Source organism: Macrosteles quadrilineatus, unplaced genomic scaffold, assembly GCF_028750875.1.
Source record: "Macrosteles quadrilineatus isolate MER2022 unplaced genomic scaffold, UCM_ALF_1.0 Scaffold_2__2_contigs__length_208266976, whole genome shotgun sequence".
In the NCBI taxonomy this organism is placed as follows: Eukaryota; Metazoa; Arthropoda; class Insecta; order Hemiptera; family Cicadellidae; genus Macrosteles; species Macrosteles quadrilineatus.
This window is the reverse complement of record NW_026542595.1, coordinates 28,985,715-29,011,909: the sequence shown is the minus strand read 5'-3', so window position 1 is coordinate 29,011,909 and position 26,195 is coordinate 28,985,715. Positions and strand designations below refer to the sequence as shown.

The window sequence follows — 26,195 nt, the reverse complement described above, 5'->3', positions numbered from 1 at the left end:
AATTGGTTGGAAATTAGTAATGAATTTTTGACAGGTTTAATGCATTTTTGACACTTAATAAAAAAATATCCCCGCCGCAGCAAACCTACAGACTGAGTGAATGACCATTTACCTGTTTGGATTTTCACAAAAATATTTCCTTTACATTGTCAGACGTATTCTCTAAAAAATAACAAAAAATAATAAGCTTAATGAGTACCTAAGTTTTCTGTCACGGGAAAGGTAATAAAGTTGGTGTATTTATTTAAGTGTTAATAGCTTAGTGACAAATAATAATAAATTTGCCAAATTTCACAAATATATGGACATGTTTGTGATACATGGACATATATTATATATTATCAAATTTGTGATACATGGACAAATACATGGACTGGACAGTCCATAGATGAGAAAACTTCAACAGTTTATTTATTCTTTTTTTTTCATCAAATCAATTTATTTTCAGATAATAAAACATGAAATAGGATATGTACAACAAACCACTGTAATTAGGTCCCTGTAAAGCTTGAGTGTAGGGGCCGAGTTGAAACATTAAATGAATATTACACCTACAGACAGTGTTATAAATAATAGGTACACAATCTTTGTTACAATGCATTGTGACATGATGGTGTTTAATTACTGTATCAATTTTATAGTTGTAATAAATGAATTACTGTATCTATGTGTAAGAAAGTTGAGGTACTGTAAACTTCAGAGACCTTACGAAGAACAACAACTATTCATCTATTTAGGCCTAAAATAGGTCAAGTAGTGCAATCCCATGTAGAGAACTACTACTGCAAGCCAAATAAGATGAGACAGGAATTTATGTAAATTTATAGTATTGAAATGTTAAAAAAATAAGCTTGGAGTGGATGTCTTATTAAAATAACATGGGAATGTAAAATTTACAGGATTTTAAAATTTGTGTTTGCAACCATTAGATGTACAAAAATGCTTCAATATTCAAAATTATTAGTTTTTTTAACCCCTACGGCTATTTGGAAAACAATTGGCAAATGTTATTTGTTTTTTTTTTTGGGGGGGGGGGGTAAAATTAGAATACCCTTCATACCCATAGTCCGACTTTTTTTTACATACACACTTATTATTTCTTAATAGCTTCCTATAATTTTGAGTTTTGCAAATTTTTTTATATTTCTGTTTGTCTTTGGTCCTGGAATTATACCTTTAAAGGTCGGTAGTGAGTTCAAAGACAACCTGCATATATATATATATAATTTTAACGGGTGGTGGGGACTCTCTGGGGTCCTAAAATCGAAAAAATAATTGGTCCCTGGTCTACATTGTACTATGAGATAAAATAGCTTAATACATGGGAAATAAAATAAAGGCGTTTGTATAAATAAATACAGAATTGGATAATTTTTAAGGTAAAATGCAGACCCAAATATATTTCAATATAAAATAAATTATCTTAATCCAGTCCTCACAGATCAAAGCCATTGAGTGTAAAATTAGTTGAATTGCATCCCCTTCTCATATGACCTTTGAGTCATATTAACAATGATTCCTAATTTGGGTAGTGCTCCTCTTCAAGTGATGAATAACATACAAAAAGGTAACGCACAGCACATTTATTTGATTGCAAATTTACCCATGGTGAAACAGGTTTCGGAGGGTGCATTGAGTATTCTCTTCACAATATTATAAAACCTCATACTGTCATTTATTTTGCCGTAATTTTAATTATTTTTTCAAATTTAATAATATTTGAACTGAAGTTTTTTAGGGATTCTTTTAATTGGTAAAGAAATACGTACCTGAGATATGGAGAAACTAATAATTACCAAAGGCTCATTTTAGTTGTCGGTTGCAAATTCATTTCTGGTCTGTATTTAGATGTTATGTACTAAATGGTTAGTTTATCTTATCGTAAAATAGTGTTTAATTGATATTACAGAGTGAATAACAGGACATAATAGAAACAATATTTGTATCGTGCAGATATAGACTACATAGTTGCAATTCAGTCGAAGAAAAATCTTTTCCCCCTCAATATCCATAAATATATTGCACACATCAGACTAAATTAACTAGTTTATTAACCATTGAGCCATTACTATAACCAACCAGGTTGGGGATTGAATGTTGAATGTGTGATGCGGATTAGGACACCGTGACAATGCAGATACAGTCATCAGTGTTAATCCACCAACCTCATAGTTCACTGGTACCACATCGTTAGTTTACTACCGTTATGCCTGTTTATATATTGCTTTGATATTGGTATAAAATAGTAACCACTAATTTTACATGAAAATATTTACTTTGAAACTATAAACCTAATTAGTATTAAGTCTGATAAAGCTATTAGCTGTGGTTACTTTGGCGCTGTAGTCTGTAATAGCTTTAGCTTCCCTATTTTGAGTCATCCATCATAACAATGTAATGAATTGAAACCTTTGATTCATAATTATAAAGTGAGCGAGTTTATCTTTTGAATTTAAATTTTTTAGTAGGCCTACTTGTATTTTTGGTTTAATGTAGTTTAAGGATAAACTTAAAAAAATATGTAAATATGTATTATGAACATTAATTTAGCCTTCTTGCACGCAAGTAATTATGCGACTCTTTTTTTTTTTTTTTTTTTTTTTTTTTAAAAGAGGTTGGCGGCTCTGTTATCACATTTTCGACTACATCTAACGTTAATAATTAAAGTTATGGTTTCGACCATTACCATACTAAAGGAAATCAAACACACAGACTTATAGGATTGTGTAACACATTTTTCCTGCACTAAACGTCTTAGTTAAGATTCGAGCCACATTTGGCTGATAAGGTAACACATTTTTTGTTGTATCTAAAAGTATACTATATAAAAAGTCCAAGAAAAGTATTACAGTGTTACCTCTTTGCAATCTTTAAAACCACCGTAAAACGGGTTTGGGCCGTGTTTTCAAACATCTTGCTAAGCGTCATTATGTTATTTAAGCTATGATTCAATTATAAAATGAACTTAAATACGACGGACTCATGAGGGTAATGGTTAAGTCCTACATTTCCAAAATAAATCTCCTCACAACACTCCAATCACATCTTTTGTAACTTAGCGAACAATTAAAATCTCGACGATTCCGCAGAAGAGTGATCCCTTGAGGAAATGAAACTCGAGGCTTGCAATTTATTCAACACATCTACAACTGGAATGAAATTAGCGGAAATTAGTGTTATGAACAATTTGCATCGTCTAACTCGGAAATGCTATTACTGAGCAATTATGAGCCATTCGCCTTGGGTGTGTGTGAACCTCCTTGGATTATCTCACCTTGTACACGGTCCGTCAGTCCTGGTTATGGCTGTGGTCAGAAGTGATGTCTTCATTGCGGCACCCACACCTCACAGTTTAATGTGTGACCGATCGTTCGCTAAACTTCCATTGACTTACACATTTCCACGCCAAACTGGGTTACTGCAGCCGCCGACACGGGTAATTTTTCGCTTAGAGTTTGCAATGTTTCAATGACCGACTTTGACGAACAAATCGTGTTTTAGGAAAGTAGAATGGGTATGAACCTTTCAGTATTTAGGCCCACGCATACTACGTTTAGTCAAGTATTATTCAGGATGTTGGCTTAAAATATCTATTCGTTAGTAGTAAAATGTACATACCTTTGCTCTGTATACTTATTCTGAATAGCATAGCGAATGTAATTTATTGCCATCTTTGGCTGAATGTGATGATTTAATTCATTATCTCATTCAATTATTATGAAATTCTGAAGTTTGCCAACGTAGCAAAATATCGCACTATCCTGAGACGTAGCATTTATTATAGTTTCACTGAATAAAAATCAAGGTCTGTTACAGTCACTTCTAAAACATTTTCTTTAAAAGATACTGGTTATCTAATACTCACAGTCCCACACGTTGAGCAACAACAACAACATACATCAATGATTATTTAATACTTTCAAAGAATCCTCCAGACAGTTATTTTTACACTTTAATGTTCGAATAAGATTATTTTGTTAAACAGCACTAGAGAAAAAGTAATATGCAGTTGACTGTAAAAATAACTAAGAAAAAATATAGCATCAGCATCAAGTGAAGAGTAACGGGTTTAAATTGCAAAACTCTGTATTCTTCCGTACAAAGCCTCTTGAGATGAGAACAGTTTCTGGTTGGAAATAAAATAGAAATATAACAACTCTCGGGAGACCTCACGAAGCCGCTCGTTACGTTATAAAACCTCCGCGCTAAAGAATATTTTATTTTAGTTGAAACTAATTTAATTTGATATGCAGCATAACAAAGAGGGGAAAGATATTCAAAAGTAATATTGAACAATATTTTAATAAGAATATTAATTCTTCCTTATTTTAGTATAAAATATTTTTAATATGTATTTTAAGGTGTTTTGTTCGATATGGTTCAAGTCCTTTACTGTACTGTAAAGCTGACCTATTGTTATTTTTTTTTTAATTCGTAGGCCAATGGCTCTGGCGTTAGGAATAGTCCAAAAGGCCCCGAAATCCTAACAAGAATCTTTCCTAGGATTGAAATAGCAACCTTTGATCTTTTCATTAGTCGTCGTAATTTATTTCTAAACTGAATTTTTATGTTTGTTTACCACATAAATCAGTGCATATGCTGGAGTTAAAAAATATAGAATACATGAATAAAAAAACAATTGCTTAACAACCAATAAAACTGTAGTGCTATGGGAGATTTCTGATGCCACTTTTGTATCGTAAGTAAGTATTGACCATGGTGTGGGGCGGAAGGACATGTTTGTTGCCGCGTACACACAGTAAAGATCCGCCCTGACCGCTCGACCGAGCAGGCAAACAATATAACGAGACCCATGCTCTTGTATAACCTTGCTGTAGCCACGTAAAATACTGGGGGATATACACTATAAACTGCATCAAAATAATGATAAACGTATGAAAATATATATTGTTTGATCTCTTTACGTGTACAAAAGGTCGCAAAAACTTTGTTTTCTAGCAATCGTAATATGTATGAAAAACACTTTTATACGCAATAACGTTGATTAAGAGAATATAACACCATAGCGAATATTCTAAACTAAATAGTATCATACTAAGCTAATACCATTTTACAGGGAGTTAGTAGAGCCGTTCTTATTACGTAAATGACTCTTGGATCAAATCTCTCTCATATCTATCATTTCATTAAATTAGATTAGATTCCTGTGACGCTTTCACACGTGCAATATAACGTGTATAATGACGTGTTTCGCATATCTTATTGTGTTTAGGTATTGCTAATAATAAGCATCATGTTGATATTTTTTGTCAAATTTAACTCCTTGTTGATAAATAGTGCCATCTTTTGCTGAATTTTCTTTGAGCAAGTAATATTATTGATTAACTATCTGAAAATTTAATGACGCTATGTTTTAAAGAAGTACCCAGCTATATACCTAACTCGCCATGAATATTATGTTCAATCTTTACATAATTTCTGAGCTTATATTTCTTATAATTTTTCAAGAATATTTCATAAAAGGATTTAGATCCAAATTGATTGACTGTCTCTTTTTTACAAATCATAACATAAAAATTAAATAATATCAGACAAAATGTTAATTTTAGTAGTCATTTATCAACTATAGTGCTTAACCAAATACCGGTAACACTATTTCTATAACAATTTTCAAGGAAATATATTTAAAAGTATTTACTTTAAACCTCTCAAAACAATTTCAACGAGCCCAGGGAAAATGTTTCCCTTGCAAAAACCTGAGTGCTTTCTGACATTAACAACCTCTTCAGGCAGAACCTTGTTTGTTACGTTCCGATTCAATCTGACTGAACGGTCTAGAAGCAGATGAAATATTTTTAATAATGGCATAATCATATAAATATATAGATTTGCTAAACGCACATTATTACTGTCACTTCAATCTTAAGTATGTAAATTAAATTTTTTAATATATATGTACAACAGTGATTAAAAGTATTTTGACAACATTTGATAAACATATCCCTAACGAACAAGTCCCAGAAAAAATAGCAGATTAGTATGAAGTAAATAAAAAAAAATCTATAAACGAATATTAGATCAAATAGAACTAGAACTTGCTGCAAACCTTGCCACATTGTAAGTAAGTAATTAAAATACAATAAAAAAATTTATCTTAATATTTTGGAATGTAACAAAGAAGCTACTACTACAGTATATACCAAATGTAACTAGAAAACAGGATCTCTAACATAATGCATCCGAGTATAAAATGGATGTTAAAAAAGTCCGAAAATCACCTCAACAACAACTATTTAAAGTGTGATCACAAAATAACAAAGTACTAAAACCAAAAAGCATGAGTTGGGTACAAATCCTAATTTTACGGTTTACAAATTGATCCATGCAAGTTTCCCAACTACGCTACAAAGCTTCGTAGAAGGCTCTTAGAGTTGTGAGGAGCTTAATACTTTGAGGATAAAGACTGAAATTAAGATTACAAAATATAACTCCCTTCCTTTGCCAGCAGCCCATATCTGTTCCTGATTCAAGCCTTAAACTTAGGATACAGTTTTGATTAAGTGTTCGATGATCAATGCAATAGTGATGTTAAATAACAAACTAATAAAAATCCGTTGTACTGTAAAAAGAATATTAGAATACGAAAGAGAAAAAGTGCAAATTCTTCAAACAAATTGTCCCTTACATCAAATTAAATACTGAAAACATTTTGTGTGTATTTAATTCTAGGTTGATGCTGTAAAACTTCCCGAGGTGACTCTATTCCTCAAATACGGCAGTTATGTCTGTTCACGGTTCCATTTGTGTGAATGTTTGTCTCATCAGAAAACATAACACTTTTCAAAAAAAATCTTTATTTTCATCAAATCTGTCCAAGAAGTCAACAGCAAATTGTAATATTTTTTCTTTGTCACCAGGATTTATTTCATGTAAGAGTTGTAATTCATAGGCACGTAAGTGAAGTCTTTTGCACATCACATCATACAGAGTACGTTTAGATACTCCTAATTCTAAACTACGTCTTACCAGTGATTTGTTTGGGCTTCGTTGACATGAAGTACGAATCCGTTTAACAGTCTCCTCCGAAGCTCTCGGTCGTCCTATCGATTTTCGTTTCAAAACAATGCCCGTTTCCTTGAAACACTTCAACCAATTCCATTCAATTTTTGCTGTCGGTGCTTATCCACCGTACTCACGTCTGAAGTTGCGTTGAACTGTCACAATAGACTTGGTTTGCACTAGCCAAATCACGCATTGCACCTTTTGCTGCGGCATCGCCATTGCACTAAACTGAACAACTGCACGTTTACAGACAACAATGTAAACCGACCTGCCAACTGCAGGAAATAAATTCCTACGTGTACACGAGAAAATTTGAATGGTTACTGAATTCAAATAAAGGCACTAGAGTAGTGTAGGTTACTTAATACAACTTTTATTATTGATATATAACATTAGGTTTTTCTTTTTCAAACACCCTGTACAAATAGGTTAATCTTAGTATCAACTGTTTCAGAGATGGCTAGTGCTCGTGTTGATTGTGGCTGCAAATGCCAACAAGAGTTCTCTGTATCGGCCTACACGAAGCGACCAGTACTACATGAGCCGCTACGGCAGCAACAACGGCTGGGGAGCACCAGGGGCAGGCTCCTGGGACACGAGGGGAGGAGGAGTGTCGTCTTTCAACTGGGACTCACAAGACGCAATCAACAAGCAACCCTGCCCTCGGTGTGGCTCTGCTGCAGCTAGGGATCCTGACTATAGAGGTAATGGATACGACAACCTCAGCCCGGAGTGGGCGTATAGAATGATGACGTTAGCAAACAAAGGAGGCTGGGCTAAAGGCGATCCAGGGTGGGGAGGAAAGGACCCTTGGATGATGCAAAAAGGTGGTGCGTGGGGAGGACAGCAAGGGCAACAAGGTTCATGGACAGGAAGCATCAAACCGGTAGAACCTAGTTGGGGAGGGCAGCCAGAACAGTGGGGAGGGGGTGGTCAGTGGAATGGAGGAGGAGGAGGAGGTGGAGGAGGCAGTGGACAGTGGAGCGTTGGAGGAGGCAGTGGACAGTGGAGTAGTGGAGGGGGCGGTGGACAGTGGGGTGGCGTTCAAGGTGCAGGTGGAGGTTGGAGTCGGCAACCGGGCCAAAGTTGGAGTAGTATGGGGGCTGGTGGGTGGGGTGGGAATGGACAACCACCAACAGGAGGGGGGAAATGGGACGACTCGACGCGAGTAACAGGAGGAGTATTAAACTGGATCGGTGGCCCACCAGGTCAAAGCAGTAGCCACCATGGTCATCATGACAAAGGTAGTTGGGGTAGCACCGGGCAAGGTTGGGGCGGAAGTGGTAGTAGCAGTGGATGGAGTGGAGGGGGTGGAAGTAGTTTGAATGGAGGTGGCTATGCTTCAGGCTGGAGTTATAGTCAACCAAAAGACACACAATCTTGGAACAGTAAGGGACCACCCTCTCAATGGGGATATAGTATGCCTCGAGACCCGATATCAGCACAGTGGGATTTAATGCGACCGGGAAATCCTGGATGGAACCAAGGAGGGGGCTGGAATAAAGGAAATGTAGGTTGGGGACAGGGAGGTATGGGAGGATCTTGGAGTCAAGGTGGATCTGGATGGTCAAGTCAACCTACGGCTCCAGGTTGGAATCAGTCACCTCAAGGATCTGGTTGGTCACAACCCCCTACGCAAGGTGGGGGCTGGTCACAAGGGTCAGGTGCAGGATGGAGTCAAGGAGGTGGTGCATCTATGTGGAACCAAGGGGGTGGCACCAGTTGGTCAAAGCCGCCTCAAAGCTGGTCACAAACTCCTCAAATGAATCGTCCGGGTTGGGCTTCAACTGGATCACCTCAACCTGATCCAGGGTGGCATCAAAGACCTCCTGTCTCAGACTGGAGTTCTTCATCAAAGGGACAAGGCTGGGGTGGATCGGGAAGCTGGAGTCAGGGGTCTGGAGGTTGGCAGCAGGGACAATCACCAGCTCCTCCCTCAGGATGGGGCCAATCAAGTCCTTCCCAAGGATGGAGGCAGCCTTCAAAGCCCGTAGGGTGGAGTCAGCCTCCTACGGGACCAGGAGGATGGGGTCAGAGTAGCTCTTGGGGTCAAGGTCCATCAGCGTCAGGAGGAAGCCATGGAAGTTCTTGGAATCAGGGCCCTCATGATCACGGACACCACGGGGCACATGACAAGCATCAGGAGTCTAAGTGGAACTACGGGATTCCAACTCCTGCCCCAGGATCTAGTTGGAGTTACAACGAACCAAGTCGCCCTAGTTGGGGTTCAGGTGGAGGTGGCAGTGGACCTCTCTACAAAGAGTAAGTATACTGCACTTCTATAACCTTCTGTTTCAGATAAAAAATACCTACACTGTTTTCCAAGCTATAAAAACAGTTAAAGAACTTTAGGCATATGATTCGAATTATTTGAACGCAACTATAATTATATAATATTTATTATATATATATATATATATATATATATATATATATATAATTATATAATAAATAGTGATATTTCTTCATAAAATATACAAAATACACGCAAATTTATTAGTCTAAATTATTTGGTCTTTCTAGAACTAACATAACACAAAAGATAAAATGTAAACAATAAAATAATAACATTAATAATCATCTGATTATTTAAGCATATGACAATCCTCCCACCTATTAAGCTGCCCTTAGTTGGTCGTAGTGTCTCTTAAATAACTGCCCGACTTCTGATTTCACAAGGTACATCACGTTCCCAAGCGGCCTTTCTACTGTTCCTGTTGAACTAACTTAACACAAAAGATAAAAATGTAAATAATAACAATAATAATCATCTGATTATTTAAGCATATGACACATAGAATATAACCTTTTAAATAAGATGTAATTGTTATCGGTATAATATGTTTTAACTAAGACTATCTGAATTGTATGTAAATATTATTATCATTGATACATTTGGAACAAAGGTAGAATTATACACAATAAGAATATTCCCAAAAATTTTGGTTGGGGACACATCATACAAATTTGAAAGAAAAAACCAAATATGTTACCTATAAAAGTTGAACAAAGGTGGTAGTGACGGTGCAAGCTGTAAAACAATGACAAGTCTCAAGTTGAAGCTCTACATTTGTTTTGAGCGTCTGCCAATATTCCATCTACCATTTACCTTGCAATCTCTCGCCGTTTCTTGGCAGGCTGTCACTGACACGGTGCAAAAGTTTTAGCAAACATTATTCTTGGTCCCAGACGCGAACTAACTGTTACGTTCGTATACATGTTTCAAAAATACTGCTTGAGACCCAATATGATATTAATCTTAATATAAATACCAATGAATTACTGTGCGTAATATTTATGAATATGTATTCTATTATTTTATTTATTTAGATTAAATACACCAAGGTTAATATAGAAACTGTTAAATTCAATAACAGATCAGAAAGCATTGAAATATTATTGATCATAAGATACACTATGTAACCTAAAACACAAATAATGATAATTTTAACGCTATAATATTGTAAAACTCATCCGTGTAATGTAAGTATCTACGTGTATGATATAATTTAAATCTCATTGGGGAACCTGTATACCATCAATTATTTATATTAATTTAACATACATCTTTAAATAACTTCTACAGCAACATATATCAAACTAGACAACAGCTTTTGGTATCTATATTATTTAGATAGTAGGTTATATTATTTACCTACGCCCGATTTTTTTAAACTAGCCTTTTAAATTAAGTCCGTAGTATTGAAAAGATTCGTTTTACACTATTGTTCACTTATAACAGCATTGTTTTGTCACTATACAGTACCAGTTTGGACCAATGAGGCTCAAGGATTGAGAGAAAAGAAGTAAAATTGTAATGCTTTGCACATGGACATCAACTTATCAGCTGTTAAGACCAATTTATTTGATTATACAATGAGTGAGTGGTTGGAACAATGAGTCGATGTATCGCAATGCCGTAGTAATAATAGAGATCGATGATCGCAATCAGTGGCAATGAGAGCTTATAAACGGAAACATAACCTCTCTTAGACGTTATGATTAGAGATTGTTGGTTATTTAAAAATATAAAAAAACTGTTGTAGGTAAAGTAGTTTATGCAACTCGCTTAATTAGCCATTAAGACATTCCAAGAATTTTTAAAGGCACTCACCAAGGCTTGTACCTTAAATTTTCTACTCGAGTCTCAAAGACTACATATCCTTACACGATAATTGTGTAAACTACTATTCATAAATTCTAATATAACGAATCGTGAAAATTTAACAACTACGATGGTAAAACTCAATTGAACGCTGATTTGCATTGCAATTTATGACTACATTGTGTAACTGTTTATATGGTGTTTTCGCAGTGATTGTCGCGGAGGTTCACATGACCACGGCCATGTACCTGACCACGGCCATCACCAAGACCACGACCACGACCACGGCCACGGGTCATCCTCCAGGAGAGGTGGTGCGGGCGGTGGGGGGAGCTACTACGAGGACGAGAGGGGAAGCTACCCCTCCAGCTCCGAGTATGACACTCGACGGCGCCCAGCATACAACGGCCACAGTGGGGTGGGTGCCGACATCGAGTATCCGGAGCCCTTCTACCGACGAAGCAATACGACCAAGAGTCATCAGGACGACCAGGCGGCGGCGACCGCGACCACAGTGGCATCCACCAGCAAGGCGTGACCTCTGGCACAAGGGACGACCAGTAGTGTGGTACTACCACCCTCTAAAGCTATTTAACAAAACTGTACTTACCGTACTATACAGAATGGTAAATGTAAAAAATATGATGTATGAACGGCTAATTTACAGGTTTTCCACGTGTATTAAACCAAGTCAAAATTCTTTGAATTCTTCAATGTCAAACGAATCATCAGAAAGACGCACCATGCTGTTTACTACTTGTTCACTGTTTATTTTTATATTTCTTTGCCATGTCATACATATTTGATATACTTCTAAAAATGCAGGCATACCTAATAATAGTAATGTAATTTTTAATCTAAACCAACCCCAAATATAATGAAACGTATTAACTAAATAATGGATGTAAATGTTGAAACGTACTTCCTTTTGGTTTTACTTTGTAATAACTAAAGTTACAATTATTCTCATGGCGATTGACGTGGTACGAGCTATATAAATTTGCTGTTGACTGAATATTCGTTAGCTGTGATAACAAATCAAAATGTTTAAACTTATTCGTTTTAATTGCACTATACCAAACTTGATATCACTGTAACTTCAAAAACATTGTCTCGAAGTAGCAAGACTGCTTGTTTTATAAAACCACTGAGTAACAGAGCAGTGTTGGCCCACACCCAAGTGTGGTCGGTTACATTGTCACTGTCAGTGTGAGTTGGCTGCTATTATATGTGTATGCGGCTCAACGATCGCAGCTTTATGGGTTGAGCTACAAACTTGACTTAAAAGTGGAGGGCGTAAGTAAGCAATGTACCGTGACGGATTACGTTGGAAAACAGACGCACTATGTCTTTCATTTTCTTTAATGCAAAATGTAATTTTTTTAAATAAAATCAAATACTGATACAATTGCTGTACGCGTTGTACCACACACTGGTCGTGCAATCACCCTGAATTGGGAAAATGTCGTTTTCCGTTTAACGCAAGAATTATTTACTTGCCGCATCCAAGATGATGCATGCTATATTTAAGTGCAATAATTAATTTATGTATTTTTATCGTTGGTACAACCAAAGATTTTATTTTTGTAAGTTATTTTAGCTTTAAAAATAATGTAACGAAAAATACGTCTATTATAAGGTTTGATTTATAGTTTTTGATAACATAGTAGAAATCACTGCCTTTTAATGCAGTAAGATAAGTGAAGATGATGTTTATCGATGGGTTTTTACACTTAGTGTTATGTCTTAAACATCCTTACGGAATACTTGACATTTCATTATGTGCTTTGCTTTAAATAATTACAATACCTTTCGGAATACAGTAAGGCATTTCTGAACTGACTTTGTAAAATTGTGAAACTTATTTTGATAACTCATTTTATGACTTTTCTCTTAATGCTTAAAAATTTCAAAATAATTAAGATATATGTTCCTAATTGGTGTTAAAATAGGTTTTTGAATATGCTAACACATCTGACACTAAATTGAGTTAAGGTCTACAACTTATATATTATGAATTATGTATTAAGCTATGTATACATATAGCAATTATCTGCTACCTTTTAATCCAATGATGCAACTTATAATTTATTAGTTGTACGCAAAAGAATGCCAAAAGCATAAATTACGCAAATAAATTGTCTCGACTATAATCATTTCCATATAGATCGAATATAAAATAGAAGTATTGTTTACCTTTGATGATACAGCTATATTTTGTCACAACAAAGAAATTACTTAAAATAGTAATTGACATCTGTAGGAATAAAATGAAATTAAATATTTATAAGAGAAAGAAAGACAAGTAATGTTATATAAACACAAGGTAACATAATATAAAAGGTCTCTCAAAGGTTGAATTCAATATTTCCAGGTACAGTATTACGTGTGGAGTTTGTGAAGTGAAGACAATCAGCTGGTACCGAAATAAACCAATCAAAATGTTTAACTTTACACCCGTGCTGTGTTACTTGTAAGTTGTTATTAGTTCATAACAATCAGCAAACAATCTACTTATCATTGTAATAATTGTAGCTTACAAACTGTTTTGTAAAGGAATTATGATTTATAGCTGTTGATCAAATTATCAATTCGTGATTTAAATAATTGGTATGAAAGTAAAGTTCTGGAAAAGGTGATACTTTTATAAGTGAAAAATCATTACAAAACATGTGTTAAAAAATATAATGGTGCTTTTAAATGTATTTTCTAACTTATAAGACGAAACTATCGAAATAATACAATCAATTGTCGTACATTCATTCTTCACACCAACGATATTTTAACGATATTTCATGACTAAATCTGTGATCCAACATAGAAATTAAGTTATTATAGTTGTGAATGTTATTAAAACATTGCAAATTGAATTGAAGTTTATTTGGCTAACAACCCTTGACATTTTTGCCATGTGCTTAGGGTCACTATTTCACTTGTTAATGTTTAGCCAAATATCTGTTCCTACAGTCACCTGACAAAGTGGGCTTCTATGCACTGATTATAAACAGAAAGTTACCAATTGCTGCATTTACTTACTTTTGCCAAACGCTTTTTTTGCCGCACTCATTTTTGTCACGTACCAGTATTACAACCAAACAAGACAAAACAGCATTCGTGTATGCTTGGAAATAGGTTGGCAACACTTAATACTACGACTACAATCCACTGCTGCAGTCATTTCCCATTTCGTCCAACGCTTGGATCTAAACCTAACCTAAAACGTGTACTGTTCGAAAGACTAATTATTTCTATACTTTATAGTAACTGTAGGAGAAATATAATGTGTAGTACGAGTGCAAAGTCCCTTTTCTGCACTCGAGAAACTTTCCACACTCGCCTGCGGCTTGTGCGTAAATATTTCTCTCGTGTTCAGCTAAGTGCTACTTTGCCACTAGTTACACAAATAACTTTTTTTCACCTATGTATTTGTAATTAACTGCGTTGCTTAACAAGAATGCAGTAAAACGTATGTAAATAAATATCTAATGATCAAGTCATTAAAATTGTTTACGTCATAACTAACCAATAATAAAAATAAAAATTGGATATTTTCCAATACACTCCTGATTTGGTCTTGCGACCAAACACTAAAGATATTTTCATAGTTTCTTGACCATTGTCAAGCTTAACGTTTGACCTGATGTGTTCGAATTGGGCGAGTTGCTAGCCTAGTTTCGTACCCGACATGTTTCCAAGTACTTGAGGGAATTGGATTTTTTTTTGTCGAACTCGTTTGGGCTTCTTCTACAAAAAATTAGTCAAAGAGATCTGACTCCAGTAAAGATCTTCATAATATCGTAAAAAATTATGAGTGCTTGGACAGGAGATTAAACTCGGCTGTAGTAATTGAGCCAGCTAAAAATTTACATCTAGTGATTTAGGTGGTAGGATATCTTTTTATTGACTTTTTAAATTAATTTTATTGCAATAATAAGAAAATTTTGTTAACCATATGCTTAATATAAATATTTTTACTTGCTCTCATTATAGTTATTAAACAAGAAAGAGTTTAATAATTTTAATTAAAATAAGATAACCTGAAACAATATTTCCTACAAAACCGACACATGACTTGTGCAAACTTAGCTGATGACGTCACTCTAGGATGTGTGGCCTTGGTCACGCTCCGTGTATTGACATGACCGTGACGCCGACGGTAGTTAACACCCATCTAGATCCTCCAGTGATAACAGTCTCCTTCACAAACCTAATGAGTGTTCAGCAAACAAAACATACATCGCAAGTACGGTGATGCAAAACACACTTTTATGAAGTAGAGGTGATGTGAAACAATCCAACTACCAACCACAGGAAAACACACTCTTTGGGCACAGAAGATGGTTACTAGTTGGGTCCGTTGGGTCTTTCAGTAGTTTAAATCAAAACTACTTACATTTTATACCAGAAATTACCTGGGTTAGTCTTATAACTTTTTCAAAGCAACGTGTAATAGCACAAAGAGAGATTCTCTGTGTTTTTTGAACAACAATATTTTATGTAACTTTTATCATCAAAAGTTGTTGCGATGTTGCCCGCTTCAAGGGTATTAGGTAACGTTTTTCCACTTTGATATGTTAATACAGGAAGCTTAAACATGGGAATAACGTTGCCCACCGCATGCTGTGTAAACATAATGTGTACACATATTTAAAAACGAATTATTAAGTATTTATACACTTTACTAGATCCCAATGAAATATACTTCAGGTTTATTGGAACAAGTCGTTAACAAATATTTTATTTAAATTATATTTTGTTTGTTTACATAATATCAACTTGTAAAAACTTATAGAAGGGTTTTATTGAACTACCGAATTAAAACATTACTTTGTTAGCACAACAACGCTTTTTTTGACGAATGCAGTGTTAGGTTAAAATGAATTATTTCAAAGCTTATAGTTACTGGCGAAGATCAGCTTATTTATCAGTCGTGACCATTAATCCAAAGCCCAGTGATCAAGATCAGGTTAGTTAAAGTCACTTTATTAACACGAAGAGTGTGCATATAACTACTACACGAAGAGTGTGCATATAACTACGAATGCAGTATGAGTTTAATAACTGAAGAGTGTACTACTACATGAAGAGTGTGCATATAACTACTACATAAATATTAAGTGATTCCAAAGCTTTAGAAGTGCCCAACTTCATTAAAGAACTGACTTAGTAATTTATTAATATATAACAAACACTTCACCAATTACTCCCAAAATATGTTAGACCCAAACAAGAATGATATCTTTAATATAAATAATTAAAATATTGAAATATGTTATTTAGTTCAACTTAAATACTGTTAGTAAAATACATAAATGGTTAACTTTCTACTAGATGTCTATGTCACTCAAATCTAAGATCATCACTACCTACTTATAAAACTGATGGTAAGAGCGAGGTTCAATTATTGTTGCATGCTAACCGAAAATATTGTATATTCTCATATTTATTTATGTATCATACAAACCTATAAAATCCCATAAATTAAAAGGATAAAAATATGAGTTTTAATGTTTGAAACAAAAAATGTAAGTAATTTGCTTATTGTTCAACTTTAAACAGATTCTAAATTAAATAAAGTAAAAAAACTTTAGCATATGAATTGTGATTTCCATACAGAGAGTGTATTTTTGTCTAGGTGCACAGGTAGGATATTACTTGCAATAATCCGGATATATTAAAACAGCCATATCACACTCAACTGAGCTTTCAAATTTATGCATTTTTAGTTATTAACTATTTGTAAAGTATTATTTTTCAGTAAAGTAAGGAAAAATACGGTAGTTTACATGTGTTTAGAACTAACAGTTTAATAATTGATTTGATTATAAAATAATGACGTTTTCAATACAGGTTATAACCATCAGGTTGCAGATGTCATTCAAGACATTTTAAATTTACATTTACCATGTTATTCTTATGGATAATATTGTAAACTGATGTAATTTATTGGTTGTTTATGGGTTTCTCTTTGTACCACTTTAAGGAGTTTAATACAAATAATTTAGTATATCAAAGTGTTTTTGTACGTTTATTGGTTACGGAGGAATTTAAAAAAATTGTAAATTTAAAATTCCCCTGTTATTCTTATGGAGAATATTGCAAAATGTTGTATAATTTGCTTGTTTATGGATATATTTTGGTCAAACCTAAAATTTATTTATTTTATGCTAAGCTATTAATATTTTACTAATAACACACTTTATTAGACTCACTGTAGCAGCAAACCTAGATATTCGTTAATCCTTATGTTATTTAAATGGAATTAATTGAAAGTCAAATCAGGCAAATGGAAATTGTCGTCGACTGCAGGTTTGCTGCGGTGGGGGCATTTTGATTTTACCCGTGAAATATATTTACTCCCACCGCCTGCCCATTATATGGGTTGTTAACAATCTGATGGGAGAAAGTATGTCTGAGTTTGTAAACAGTTTATTTCCTCTTCGGCTCATGGCTAAAATACTATCAATTTAAAAAATAGGATAAAACAATTGAAAAAAAATATAAACGGATTTCAATCCTGAGCTTTAAGGATAATAAAAAGAAGACAACCATTTCCTTATTCCGAAGTGACAAACGAGAACTGCAATGGTGGTTACTTTCACATTCATATTGACCATAACACATTTTGAAACAATATTTGATAAAATGTTTAAGTTTTAGTTTTGAATCCACTCAATATAAATATTAACTAAAACTTCTTCGTTAACCACAATAGAAGTTTTGTACGAACCCGACTTAAGCATTCACATGCAACGTAAAACCTATGTATCATTAAGCTGTCTGGACTTTATAATGTAAACACTCTTAATCCGGGAAAAGTAAAGATATATTATCACTAATCCAAACAACACCACAATTTCTACGGAGAAGGAAAATGTAAAGAAGAAAGTTAAGTTTTCAGTTTTTAGAATTCTATAATTGTTTTCTTTAAATATGAACTTTATATTGATTATTGGATTACTTCGTTGTTATATAAGCTACTTAAGGTTTGCAAAGGTAAAACTTGTAGAAACTTTGTTTTGTTCTGAAACTGAAACTTAGTTGCGACACTTCTTGTGATCGGATAGTTTATCATTACAGCTTAACTCTGTTCAGCTGACAAACACTGCTAGGCTTGGTACATTATTTACGATAAGTTTCAGTGATAACCTAAAATGTATACGATGTAAAAAAGTGTTATACATGAATTTAGTATAAAATAATGAACTTGTTTAGTCGGGGTCACCATTTCTAACGGATGAGTGCTCTAAAATGAATCATTCAAGTAAAACGATTAATTTATTTACAAAGAAAGAAATTGAGTGACATCCACTAGATTTGTTAAACAGTCAACTGTGTAGCCTAGGTTTCTAGGGCTACTAAAACAATAAACAAACAATTTAAATATGCACAAAACATATGGTTGAAATAGTTGTGGAAGTGTAGTGGGGCCACAATAATTTCTGTCAAATTTAATTTAATTTTTGTTATACTCATCTGAAAATATTATATTGAAAAATAAAAACTTAAGCGTATATTGCCATTGATTATTAAGACTACTGATGATATGAACTTAATTTTAATAAATCACAATGATATTTCACTCGCTCGAATTACAATACTGTAGGTCCTTTTACTATAAATACACTTGATTGTAATCCGTTTCTGGTAATTTAAATGGAGTAAAATATTGGTATAGTTCTTGATTGTAAAAAGGCATTTTTGAATGTGTACTACTTTACATATGTCAATAAATTGTATATCATTTTGGTATTAGACCTGTGTCAAAAGTTAGTTGTAACTGCTGTACAATACATTGTTTAATTTTTTATTAGTTTATTGATAAGCTATTAGATGGATAATTAACTTCACCGATGCTCTCTGAAGGTTGATTTGTATTTTAAGCTGTTAAGAGGCAATATGTCAATTTTCAGCGAACGTCAAGGGTGTTTACTGTTTCTGCTGTCACTCTCCTCTTAATTATATCTCCTCTTAATGTTGAAATGTTATTTTTTATTCTTAGCGTTAGTTTTATTTTGTAAGTATATTTTGTATCAAAAGTATATTTTTGTTTACTGTATATATTATGTGGAAATAAACACATTTCATTTCATTTTTTCATTTCAATTTCAGGCCGTGGTATTTCATCTCAAATGTCGCGTTTTTTTTATTTATTCATATACAGTTTGGTAACTGACATCGTGTCTGAAATTATGATTTCTTTTAATTACCAAGTTAGATATCTCATTCGTTATAAATACAATCTATCCGGACGTCATTGTCAATATCATGTTGATGTTAGGAAACCTACTTAACGGAAGTTATTAACCATTTATTTAAAAACTACATAAGTACTAAGGTACAAAAAAAACAAACAAACAAAGGACGTTTTACAAGAAGATAATCATGTGAAATAATATAGAATGTTTGTTTACAAAATACAATTATTTTTCAAATACAATATTTATGAACATTATTTAATGTTTAAATTATATATTATTATGAATAAAATGAATTCATTTATTTATAAGTTGGCAAATTTTCGAAATCGCATCAAGAACTTACAAGACAGTAACACCAATACATGCAATCATCTTACTTAAATACAAAGGTGTCTAAATAATATATAAATAAAATAATTAAATACAAGAAAAATTTTCTTCATACTATCCTTCTAACTAAACCGCATTGATGATGTTCACAAATTTGTATAGAAATGAACCAGGATTTCCAAAAACTTGAACAACCAAATAGGTTAAAAAGTCTTCGTATCCAACAAAGTATAAATTGGTAGAAATTTAGTTATAAACTCATGAACGACGCTGAAATGCAAATGTTGGCGCGTATTCTGATCACGCGCGTACCTCGGATGTTCCATGTTGAGTACATCCTGTTTGCTTATTCAGGGAGGTCCAACGTTACTCTCCCTAATGCTCTCAGGGAAAAACACCAACGGTGTAGGTGGTATATGGTTGTGTATAAATAATTGAAAGTTACTGCAATGAGCCTACTAATCATCGATATCTGCTACCTTAAAAAAAAACTAAATTGAAAACTATCTTTTTGGTTAAAGATTTAAACAGTAAACGAAGGGGACCGTGCCCTAATTCCTAATTGCACATTGTAATGTGGTTAACAACTTGTTTCCGAGGCGAAACCAAGGATGCAATACTATATACTTTTACTTTCCAAAGATTATGTTTGCTTAAGACTAGGTGAATACAACCAATAATTTACACAACTAGACCATGAAGGTTGTCTCTTGTTTACGATGACTGTTTAAACATGCAACTGAAGAGTCAGCTGTTGAATTACAATTCACATTAAAACCTTTATAATGAAAGTTGGTAGGCTTCAACGAATCTTTAAAATCGAACTGTAGAATTAAATCAAACCCAAGGGGTTGGAGCCATCGATCTCTATTGTTCGATGGTTGGAGCCCTTAAGGGAAATACTTTTTTAAATACTATTCACGGGTGCGCTAGAGCTTAAGCGTTGAAATGACACATTAATGGTTAATTAGTTAAACAATTTAATTATACTAGTGTACCTGTTGCTCGAAATCGAGCAATTTTCAAGTACCGGTATTATACAGAAGTTATTTTAAAAGAACAGTAATAATGGTCATAATTTTCGATGAGTTTAAAAGACCCGACTAAATATTTATGTAACTAATTGAAATACTCACGCTATTTAATAGCACCTTGAAATAATAAACGCTTCTTGAAAAAATATTTTAGAATTTTTGACCCGACCTTATTTTTTAGTGTTTTCTACAAATGTTTCCCAGCATAAAGCTATTACCAGTAAACATTTCTTGCATGTATTTATTTGATCAGACTTTAGGTAGGTTTACTTTACCACTGTGACAACATGAAGTGTCCATATTCTTCATGGTTTTATTTACTTCCAAAAAGTTGCTTAGCATAACTGGCAAAAATGATTCATCTCCCTAAGTGATTGTGTACCTGGATTCCTAACTGTGAGACCACGCCTCTCCTCTACTCTTCTCATATGTATAAGATTTCCTATTAATTGTCTCATCCTCCAGTTTTCAATATTTCTCCTTTAAACTCAAGAAGTTGTCTGTTCTTCCAACAACACTGATTGACTGTTTAGATTTGTCTATAACCTCCTAAATATTACTAACATTAATATTTACTCACAAAAAGCTGGTGAGTTTCTTTTTATATACAGCTGTTTTTGTTTTAAAATTAGATTTCAATGTAACTCTTATGGGGAAAATGCGACCTTTAAGAGCGTCTCGTGCCCTTAAGGGTAAGAGTTTTTAAATTCTAAAACCTTTATGCAAAACTACGAATTGAGACGAATTATTTGACACCTCAAACGTTAAAATCGATCCAGAAATAACGGAGGAGTTTTGTTCACAAAAAACAGCCCTCACGTATTAATATAAGATATTACGGAGATTTATTGAATACCAGTGATCATACGCAGTTATATAAACTACTTTGATTACAGCTTTGAGCCTAAATTAGATCAACAAGTCAGTAATTTTAGCGCTTCGAGACAGTTCATTAACACGACATTTGATTGAGTTAACAGTTTAATACTTGATGTCAACATTTTGTATCAAAGGGCGCTGAGAAATTTTACAGATTTGCGGGCCTGCTATACGACATGACTTTGGCGTATGCTGCTCTAATCTGATTGTTATACGGAAAACGGATTAATTGTAGCTAAGTTCACTCAATGAGTACCGGGAACCGAGACTTGCTCGGTTGTTGTTAATTGGGCGTAATCGTTAAAGGAATATCAAAAAGACATTTTATAGTTCCCGAAAAACATTTCAGTACGTTTTAATGAGTTCACGAACCAGCTTTATCGAACTGTATGAACTTTGGGGGGGGGGGGGGAACAAAACATTTCGCAATTTCTTTTAAACCACCTTCTTTTTTAGATAAAATTTCGGTAGTTTTGTTTATTTCATTCTAAGCCATAAAAATTTCAATAAAAACACACACACCTCACCTTCTACGTAGCAGCTAACTTAAGTACTTATTGACATGAATGTATTTAAATATAAATTTTATTTGACAGTTTGAAGGGAATACTTTAGTGGAAATCTAGCCTGGTCCAATTTACAAGGTTTAGTTGTATCCCCCTCTTTATTCAAACGACGCGACGCATTGATAAGTAGGCAGGGTTGAGGCAAAGCTTATCTTCACAGATGATTGTAGACACATACGTTCCTGACATGACATGACCTGACTGTTGTATTTAGAACTACCCGCTCGAATTAGAAATCCATCCAAATTTCCTGGCAGTTTACCTCCTCGATAATAGTGAAGCTACATATAGGCTCAAAAGAGTTAATCCAATAGACCTTCCAAATCGTTTTTTGTACGTTAGTGCACTTGATGGAGTGTATCTAACCCATGTTAAAAATATGGTCATGAAATTTACTTATTGTTCTAGTATTGAATAGATTGTAAATAAATACTTGATAAACAAATTTAAAACATTCATGCATATTTTATTTTCAATTTTTTTTTTATTTTTGTCTTTTATTTATTGGAATAAAGATAATAAATAAATTCATTAAATTTTTAAAGTGAACTAAATAATAAATCAGGATATTCTGTTAATTTAAATATTATTTCGTGTTCTATCACGTAATGCAGAAAGTGATAGAGTATTTACTCTAATCTGGATGGTTGACTTTGTTCAAACATTAAAATCAAAGTGCCAAGACTACGATGTTTACTGACCTATAAGATCTTTCAAAACACAATAAATATGTGGGGTCTAATAACAAACCAGATTATTATTTGTATATCATACATATTCAACTCATATTACCAGTCCGTTTCTAGACAACTACTTTATCTTGTAACAAAATGTGACAATTCGGTTCGTGCCTCAGTAGATATTATTTATCTAGAAGTTCACTCTTCCGTGACAGCGACATTCTAACTGATGGCTGGATAAATATTAGCATTCGTGTAATGATACAACCTGATATTTAAGATCTGGCGGAGCTTTATTTACAATACGATCCTTTACAGAAGGCGGGGAGAAGTTTTTTTACATATCCCTTCTACAATATTATCTAGACCTGTTTTGCGGAACTTATGTATCGTAATTAAATAATCATTGATCTATTTACACTGTTATTGAGGGCAGTATGCAGTTCTTTTTTCCCGTTTTATTTATTATTAAATTTATTTAGGCGCAGCCAATACATGGTATCACTCATTTTACAGTTAGACCTGATCCGTTTTATATAAAACCGAGCATTTTATGTCAAACCTCCAACACAGCCTATACAGCTTCGGTAGGAAACTCTATACGTAAAACCATAGACCAACCAACTTCGTTTTATCTATGGTAAAACGAAGAAGAGCTACCAGGTCGATGATTACGACAGAAGTTTAACAGCAGTTTGAGGCCTTTGATCCGTAGTTGAGCGAGCGCTGACGTTGCACTGGATGTTGTAACGAGCAGACAAAATGCTGTTAAAACTTTCCGTAGACGAAGCAGATAGTGGATGAAATATCGTTATAGTGGCTTAGTGCTTGCATAAAACATAAATTTACTAAAATAACTTTGTTAAACATTAAATCCACACAGAGCTGCATATTTACAAACGTTTAATCTCTATGAACATGATTTAAATTAGTTTTTACTATTTTTTTATTCAATTTTGAAATTAATATAAACTTGTATATACTAATTAGCATATATTTTGTATATTTATCGTTAGCTAACCATGTGGTAATAGTTTTCACACATTTTTCAGTTATTCTGCACCAAAAAAGATAAACGCTGCAGGTACACCCAAACCTCAACATCGGAAGCCGAAGCAATTATTTAACTGTAAATTTAGAAAAATACCATAAATATTTATATTGAAGAGCGACAAAATGTTAAAAATAGAAATTTGTCAACATTTTTTGTGCTTTGAAATAATTATTTAACTAGTGTACCTGTTGCTCGAATTCGAGCAATTGCGAAGCATTACAGGCGTCTCAAAGATTATGGAAATACTCACGATCTACACAACAGTTATATATAATCAAAATCTTTTGTAAATATCTTATCTTTTTCCAAAAAGCTGATCTTGTTTTTTTAGCGTTTTAGTGTGAAAAAACATTATTTCTATTTCTTCTACTTGGTTGTGTTCTATGACTTTTTCTATGTTTCTATTGTTTGCAAATCGGTTATTTCAATGATTGCTCAAGAAACGTAGCACAGTATTAATTCAGTTTTATTTTTAGCCTATATCAAATTGTCCAGGATTTCTCGCTCTTTTCCATTGTAATAATTACACGAACCCAAGTTTCGTCTACAGATGCAATATGCCAAAGAATATCACCTACGTACAATCTCCAAGAAGTGGTAAAAAAGGCAGAAACCAACCCATACAATAGATATAAGTTAACTCCATAAGAAATAATTTTAAAAGTAACTGTGATATTAGGATTGTCCACTGATTTGGTAATAGAACATTATATTGCAAAACATGACACGATGCAGAAGAAAATCAATTGTAAAATCAGAAAAATCCATTGCAAATACTGTACTTCAGTTTGACAAATTCAATAAATCATAATTTAAATATTAACAGCTGTTGCATTAAAAAAAGTAGTGTAGAATTATGCATATGGTCGTAATGTAAACAAATCTGAAGAGAGCCCCAATAGAATTTACCTCTTTCCTCTTTTGATGGCTCATCTACAGACCAAGACCTTTCTTTAGAGACCCCTACCAAGTTTCTACGCCCAGCCGTTCTCTCAAATTAGCTGTGACAAAACCCCCGGTTTCCTCCATAAGAATAACATGGGATGGGAATTTAAAGGCCACGGGGGCAGAGCCCCAAGGGAATTCACCATGTTTTTCTTTTGATGGCTCATCTACAGACCAAGACCTTTCTTTAGACACCTCTACCGAGTTTCTACGCCCAGCCGTTCTCTCAAAATAGCTGTGACAAAGAAAAACAGTTTCAAATTAATATATAGATTACTGCGGAAACTATTTGCTATATGCAGGATGACGATGGTTTTTGTGTTTTGACAAATTGTGTTAAGTTTAAAAGACAAATTTTTTGTGATTTTAGTGGCCTGTGAATGTTTGTGATAACTCCTTGAAGGAACGGCAACCTTGCCCCCATCCTTCCCAATGGGTGATACTCTTAGTGGAAATGAGAAAGAGAGGGAACTATTTGAGGATGCCGCTGCAGATGTCAAAGGAAATGATCTAAAAGTCACAGTTGATTATGTCAAAGGGAACCTTCAAACAGATTCTGTAAATCTGTCTTTGTGACTAAACATTATCTATTGCCCTATCAGCACGTGCCAACATGATTTGTTAGTACATTGGCATATTAAATAATAATTAATTAATTAAATTTTTAACAGACTGTTGGATTGTTAATCATTATATAAAAATGTCTTCATGAGAAGTTCAGAATTGGCTTTCAGCTTTTAAGAGGTTTTTGTTTTACATAATAATCACTGATTTAAAATATTTCCGTTTATTAAATATTTAAAGTGGCAATTAAACGTATTCAAGTTTAAAGCACGATGTAGAAGAATACATTGTATTTAAAAACTGATAAACCAATCAGTTCTTTTCCATAACAGCCTCGAGTGTTGAGCCGAAGCTAGGACGTAAAATAATCTTCATGCAAATTTGCTAATGGCTGGATTAACTTACACTTTCCTCTCGGTATTGCTATAGTTATTATTGGTGTAAAATTTAACTTTCAATTTTCTATTAAAAATAAAGAAGGTTATAGATTTTAGAGCAGTTAATAACGTACGTTCTAATGACTCACCTGAATAAAAATTAGTCAAATTCTAATAAATCTGCATGAAAAAACTATCTAACTATACATATAACTAACGTTATATTCATATTGTAGATTGTCTAATTAGCAGTTCCCATCCTAAAGCTAATACATATAATGATTATATATATTTTCCTTAATTTTAATGTGCTGACAACATAACTACAATAATGAGCAGATATCTTAATTGTAATTTTAAAAAAATCTGAGATATTAACACAGAAAGCTATAAAACTGATTCATATAAATATGTTAACATACAGGTTTTAGCCAACA

The 26,195-nt window shown here is 33.7% G+C and overlaps 1 protein-coding gene across 1 annotated transcript in view; it reads left to right on the top strand.

Annotated features, from left to right (window-relative positions):
- Positions 1 to 13,998, top strand: part of LOC128984028 (loricrin-like) — a 32,205-nt gene extending 18,207 nt beyond the window's left edge. Inside the window, exons 2-3 of the mRNA XM_054403310.1 lie at positions 7,478 to 9,285; positions 11,339 to 13,998. Of these exons, the coding sequence (XP_054259285.1) occupies positions 7,478 to 9,285; positions 11,339 to 11,666 (2,136 nt within the window). The 3' untranslated portion in view covers positions 11,667 to 13,998. The remainder of the gene's footprint in view (positions 1 to 7,477; positions 9,286 to 11,338) is intronic.
- Positions 13,999 to 26,195: the final 12,197 nt, after the last annotated feature.